At 51.8% G+C, this 6,900-nt stretch overlaps 1 protein-coding gene across 8 annotated transcripts in view; it reads left to right on the top strand.

Moving 5' to 3' along the window:
- The first annotated feature begins 205 nt into the window (after window positions 1-205).
- MTCL1 (microtubule crosslinking factor 1) overlaps window positions 206-6,900 on the top strand; it is a 146,461-nt gene continuing 139,766 nt past the window's right edge. For all 8 annotated transcript variants that reach the window (XM_053913131.2, XM_053913129.2, XM_045187892.3 and 5 more), the window contains exon 1: window positions 206-1,756. In XM_053913131.2, coding sequence (XP_053769106.1) covers window positions 698-1,756 — 1,059 coding nt within the window. In that variant the 5' untranslated portion in view covers window positions 206-697. The remainder of the gene's footprint in view (window positions 1,757-6,900) is intronic.

Raw genomic sequence — 6,900 nt, 5'->3', positions numbered from 1 at the left:
CCCTCCCTTCCCAGTACCGGGCACTGACTCTGGGGACTCAAAAAGCAAGTAGGGTCCCGGGGACTTAAAAAGCAAGTAGGGTCCCAAGGACTCCTAGGAGGGATGGGGTAAGCAGCTTGAGTGAGAGCCGCAGCGAGTGAAGCCCCGCCCTCCTGCCCCCACCCGGGGCGCCGGCTGGCGGCTGGCGGGACATGCGCACCCGGCGGCAGGGCGCAGGGCGCAGGGCGCCGGGAGGCCGGGAAGCGCGCGTGCAGTTTCTCTCTGCCGGGAGCCGGCGCGGGCAGGAGCGGACAGGCGCTTCTAGGAGCCGCAAGCCGTTGGCCGGGAGCAGGACGCCGAGCGGGAAGAGCGCCTCTAAGTGCAGCCTGACCAGTGCAGTGTGCGAGGCTGCAGCAGCTCTCCCGCGACCCGGAGCGCAGCGTCCAGTAGATGCCAGCAGCAGGGAGCCGCCGCGCTGTGGTGTCCAGAGAACTCCAGCGGCAGTGACCTCAGCAAGAGGAGAGCGAGGCGGCGGCGAACTCCCCGGGATCCTCCGGCTAAGGGTGCGGGGTGGGGGGGCGGCGGCGCGGGAGCGCGGAGTGCAGACCGGGCGGGGTTGGGGGACAGTGATGAGCCAGCGCGCAGGGAGGCTGAACGCTGCCGCCGCCACCCGGAGCATCTGCCTCCCGAGCTGCTGCCCGCGGTCCGGGCCCTGGCCATGGAGACGCTGAATGGCCCCGCGGGCGGCGCTCCGGACGCTAAGCCGCAGCCGCCCGGCCAGCACCACCGCCACCACCACCTCCACCCGCTGGCTGAGCGGAGGCGGCTGCACCGCGCACCCTCGCCCGCCAGACCGTTCCTCAAGGACCTGCAAGGCCGGCCCGCGACGCCTGGCCCGGCTCCGGCGGTCCCCTCTGCTGGCCGATCCCCGGCGCCCGCCGCCGTGCGCTCGCCCAGCCTCGCAGGCAAGGCAACGCCCTCGCCTGGGACCCTGGCCGCGCCCGGCCGCCTCTCCCGGCGCAGCGGCGGCGCACTCGGCGCGAAGGACAAGCCGCCGCCCGGCGCCGGGGCCAGGTCAGCGGGCGGTGTCAAGGCCGCTCCGGGCCCCAGAAGAGTGTCTCGCGCTGCACCCGCCGAGCCGCTGCCCCGGGCTGGAAAACTGCCGCCGTCGCCTGGGCCCTCCGAGCCGCTGCACGCTGCTGCGAAGGGCCGCAAAACCAAACGCTGCTCCGCGGCCCCCCCAGCCCGCGCCGCCGCGCCCCCGATCCCTGCCGCCCCCGTCCCCGCGCTGGTCCTCGCTGTGACCTCTGCGACCGGCACCCCGGCCCCTGGCTCCCGCATCAGCCACACGGACAGCAGCTCGGACCTCTCGGACTGCCCCTCCGAACCCCTGTCGGACGAGCAGCGCCTGCTTCCCGCCGCCAGCAGCGACGCCGAGTCCGGCACGGGATCGAGCGACCGGGAACCCTTGCGAGGAGCCCTCGTGGCGAGTCCCGCGGCTCGGGGAGCGCCCCGGGTCAGCCCCGAGCCCCCGGCGCTCCTCGCCGCGCCCCCCGCCGCCGGCGCTTTCCTCGGGGGTCGGAGCAGTCCGGGCGGGGGCCCCGCGGGGTCCTACGGGGCGGAGGATGCCGGGGGGCGCGCGCTGCCAGAGAGAGCGGTCTCCGGGACCCCCAGGGAGCCGGGCCTGGGCGGGCAGCCCCCGCTGGCGCCGGCGGCGGAGGAGGAGGAGCTGCTGCGGGAGATCGAGGAGCTGCGCTCGGAGAATGACTATCTCAAGGTGAGCAGCCGGCTCTGCCGCAGGGGTCCAGAGGCGACCCTGGGGGCCTGGTTACGGGCGAGGACCCGCGAGCTCAGCCTTCCCGGCGCGGACGAGCGCTTTTCTCCTACTTTAACTTTCCTGCCCGCAACACGCTCCGCTGGGGCATCTTCTGCCAAAACTTCCGGAAGCAAGAACAAGACGTGTGGGTCCGGGCAGCTTCTCAACCCACTTAGCTTTTCTTGTTTCTGGAAGTCTTGCTCCTCCCTCCTGATGCCTTTTCCCTGTCGCTGTGCAGGGGGAGAGGTGGTTGTAGTCACATTTTGGATACACACCGACTCCCGCCGAGATAGGCGCCCACCGTCACCTGTGGGCGCCCGTTACCCCTGGTCGGGGAGCTGTGGGCCCAGCCACCCGCGCGCCTGTGGGCCCCGGAGGGGCGGGGGCCAGGCTGCCGACGCGCCTGCTGCTCCTCCGCGATTACAGGAAATCGGGCGCCCTGTGTGTCACCCTCGCGGGTGCGGGCAGCGCAGGTAGAGTGGCCACCGTTTCAGCGATAAACCTTAATTAAGTTCAGGGGTCCCTTCACAGGGCCTGGGCTGAGGGACAACAGTGTTTTGCTTCTCAGGGCCCTGTGAGCGTCCACGAACCAGTTTTCCCGTTTCAGGAGAGGCCACTTGATTCTCTCCACACGCCAGCACTTTCGAGGGAATCGCAACCTCTGCCGCCCTGTTCTGGGTGTTTTCCAGCAGGGCCTGTGAGCAGTGGTCTCTTGGTCTAATTAGCTTTAGGGCACTGAATCTGGGACCTTGTTTTCTCGGAGGACAAGGTCTGGCCGCAGAGCAGAGCACTTAGACAATGTTGGGGGAGGGGTGGAGTTCAGCAAATAGAGGTGGGAGGTGATTTGGGAGAAAATAAGGGGGACACTTGAGGGCCGTGGTTTTCATTTATTGTAATCCTAGGGCTAGTAAACAGCTCCGGCGATACAGACATATTCATGCTTCTGTTAAGATGGTAATGTACGGGTATATCCTCCCAAACCACTGGAGTGGCCCACCTTTATCAGTGGGTTATATGATTTGCACCGTTTCCCCCGCAAATGCTGAACCTACCTGGTCGAGGCCCAGTTTCTGCGTAGTGCTACCACAGGTGTGGGCTTTTATGGTGGTGAAGTGTGCAGTTCAAACTGGAATCGGTTAGTTGTTGAGTGTTCCTAACCCTAAACGTTGTGTCAGGAGCTGCTCTGACCAGCTGAGCCCAGTAGTTATTTTATCTTGCGCAGAGAGGCAACAGTGAGGCTGAGAAGAGACCTGAGAGGAGATAGCAGCCTGGGACTTGGGAGTGAGACGTTTGAAGCAGTGCATTCGCTTTTCTCGCCTACTCTTATGTAATAGACAACAGGGCGAAATTCAAAGGTGTTGAAAAGAAAGGGCAACTATGTTGTCTGATTCTATCTGAAAGCAACACTTTGGTAAGTCTTCAACAAATACAAATTCCCTAAAGTGGAGAAAGATAATCTTGTTAAGTTTTGTAACCTCAACTCCTAGCACAATCCCTGACTCACAGTGTTTCTGATTAAATTATGTTTTTGCAAATGATGACTGCTAAGCAAGAAAAATTAGTTGCTTTAAGATGTTACTTGATACATCTTTGATCTTGCAGTAGGCAGTGGATTATTTCAGTGTTCCTTCCTGGGTAACTAGTTATTTCGTTTATCTCTTTACATTGTTAGTTTCTCAGTGAATGGAATAGAAGTCTGGTATATTTGATATTTCAGTGAATCTTCACAGCAACATGGGTATGGTTGTTGTTATATTTATCATAATCCCAATTTCACAGACAAGGATGCTGAGACCCAGAACATTGAAATTACTTCCCCAAGGTTATATCTGGTAAGTGGTGCAGCTTCTGTTTTCCCTGCCTCCAGAGTCTTTGCTGTTTTTACTGTACCAGTCTGCATTCTCTTTCCAGCAGGGTTGCTTTTCTCAGAGTACGCTGCTTGCTTTAGAGTTACATTAGCTCAAAATGTTCCCAGTGTTTAGCTTTCCTAGGGGATCTATTTTCTTTTTAGGTGAAAGGGTTATAGTGAACATCTCTCCAAATGGTCGTGTAAGTCTCACTGGCAATGTTTAATTTGTGGGAAATGTTCAGTTGCCATTTCCTGTGGAGCAAATATCACGGCCACTGTTTACTGTGTTTGAGTCCATCTCCTAGCCTTTCTCTGACAGCAGGAGGGAGAGTGGTTAGAGCAGGTCTGAAGGAGGAGAGGAGACCAAAACAACGATCACAGATATATGTGTAAGAATGATCACAAATATATGTGTGACTTACATGTTTGCTCATTCCAAAGCTTAAATTACAGTAGTTCAATTTGGAAAAGAAACAGCAGTCCTGGCAGACTTTTCAAAGGTCAGTGAGCCTGCCCACTTAAGCAAAGTTGGGCAGGGAGCATCCATGACCTCATGGGGTAGAGGCAGTAGGCATGCCCTTTGCGTGTGGTGTTTAAAACACACACATTACAGGTTGGGACTTCTCTTTTTGTTGCTTTTGTCACTCCGTGGTACTTTTTTAGATGGTAGGTGAAAGTGCATCCTTGACCTACTGCTTTCCTAGGGACTGTTGCCCAGAACTCTGTCGATTGGATAGAGCATCTCTCTGTTCAAATGTTATCTAACAAGAAGAGACTTAGCCCAGAAATTTTATTTCACTATATTCCGGAGGAATGTGACCACATTAAGTATTACATTCCCTCCCCAGTCTGTTTTGTCATCATCACTGGACAAGACGGCCACACTTTCAGAGCTAGATTGACATGGGTAACAAATCAGAAAAATAAGGCCTGCAAAACCATAGCAGGATGTCCTATTAATTGGTGACTTCAAGTGGAATTCTCTTGGTTTTTAGCCAGATTGCTGTATTTTTCTAAAATGTCAATGGAGAAGTGCATGCCTCCTGTTGTGCTATATGGGGCTGTCCCTGACCCTGCTTTCTATACGTTTTCTACCTTCATCAAAGGACACCAAAGTGACTCGATGAAGAATGCAAAATCACTCAATCCAGTTTTTGTAAACACAGCCGGCAGAGCACTCTTGTTGTCCCTTTACCTCTGGAGAACGCGAATATATTTGGAAGTATTTAGAAATTAAGGTGAGCATTTCAGTTACCAAAAGCCCTTTGCTTCCTTCTCAAACCAAACCCACGCGTGCTTCTTAATGATGAGGACTCGTACAAAATGTTGCTGGTGTGCTTCCCCCTGCCCACCTGCTTGCCACCACTGTGTTTTGCTTTCGTACTCTGAGATAATCAGGCAATCTTAGTGCTCCTTGTGAACACATTAATTATGTTCTCTGTTTGCACAGGCTTTGCAGGAGGATTTAATCACACTGAGTCTAGTGGTCTCTTTTGAAAATGCTTTTCAAATTACCGGTGATGCACACACAACACCCCACCCTTCCTCCCAAATAGTGTACTCCGAAGTGCAGATGTCCCGTAGGATCGGCAAGGATTGCCGTGCTCTTATTTTTGCTCTGCTTTCTCAGTTATTTCATGAGAATTATTTTTGGTTGAAGAAAAGGAAGTCAATGCTAGGTACAAGGACAAATACACTGACTTCTTTGAGAGGAATGATTTCCTCAGGGAGTGCTTCAGGAGGGTCTTTTGGGTTGTGGAAGACGCAGTGCATCAGCACTGATCCAACTTTACCCATTCTGCTTCTCACTCGAGGTTGTCTCCTGTGTTTCAAGCTCTGAAAGAGTTTTGTTAAATTTGGCTGCGTGGATTCTAAGCGATGAGTGTGGCTCTGAGACAGGGACACTATGAAGCAAGGCCAAGCAGTTCTGAAGTGCTTCAGCTCCTCCTTCCCTCTTCTGGCCCTTGTTCCTCCCCGCCTTTCCTTTGGAAGGGTTAAAGTGGGCAGCATTCCTATTCTTCCCTGACATTCCACTTTCCACATCCAGTCTTCATCTGTGAAAGAGCTGCTGTGATAATCTTGGGTGGCAAAATAATGTAGACCAGGGCAAACAGCCCATCAGCTGCTGCGTGAACTGTCACTTGGTAAACAATGGTAGCAGCCCCTGCACCTTCTTAGTTACAGCTGGGACTCTGTGGAGAACATTTCCATTGTCCAGAGGGAAATGAAGAGGATTATTTTTGTATTACAACAGACAATACTTTCTGTCTGCAACTCCCAGAAGATGGAATTATTGCCACAGTAGCCAGATGACTCCTCCTACTGTTCAAATTGGGTCTTTTAGAGAGGGGTTATTAAATTAAAAGTAGTTATTTATTTCGGGTTGTTTAAAGGAGATTGCAACTTGAATAAAATGATCAGTATGATAAAGCGTTCTCATCAGTTACACTAAGAAACCATGGATTTGGTTTTATTTTATATTTGTGGCTAAAACTATCCTCACAGAGGTTTTCATTGAAACATTTCATTTTAATTTTGGTTTACTCTAGTGCACACATGCTATCTTATATTCTTCTAATTTGATATATGAAATAAGGCTCAATTTGTTATTGTAGGCAAAGGGGAATAGTTTAAGAGATTCATACTACTTTAAGATTTCATTTTATATACAAAATTTGAAAAATATATTTAATTAAAAAACTACATGAGGTTTTCAATGAGATGATGATTCTCACTTTAAGAATCTGACAAGGCCTGCTGTTAGGTCAATATAAAACTGTTGATTAAGGACAATTTTTTTCTTATTAATTTCTGTTTATAAACAACAATAGCAATTTTTCATTTTTACTTACTATGTCTAAACTGTATCTGCCAGAAATATTATTCCTTAATACAAATTAGATCATGCTGTCAGAAAATTAATATAGTTAGTTTGAAAATCACTATCTATCATGACCCGAATCTGAATAATGACAGTTTATGCTTTCCAACTCTCTGCTGCCAGCTTACATGTTTTCTGATTTGCTTTTCCTGTAACTTCTTTTTCACTGAAGCAGAAAATTGCTTTTTTTCAAGGTTCTGTGAAAAGAGTTGAAACATTGGCTTCATCCCATCTCTGAAACAGACTATAGTGTTGGGAAGCCACTTAAATTTTTAGTGTCTCAATTTCCTAATTTTAAAAAGGGGAGTATTAATGTCTTTGCTGCACATTGCAATGTTTTTCTTTTTTAAGTATATTTTACTGATTATGCAATTA

The sequence above is a fragment of the Desmodus rotundus genome, chromosome 10, assembly GCF_022682495.2.
Source record: "Desmodus rotundus isolate HL8 chromosome 10, HLdesRot8A.1, whole genome shotgun sequence".
Classification (NCBI taxonomy): Eukaryota; Metazoa; Chordata; class Mammalia; order Chiroptera; family Phyllostomidae; genus Desmodus; species Desmodus rotundus.
Note: the sequence above shows the minus strand (reverse complement) of the source record. Positions and strands in the feature narration are given on the sequence as shown.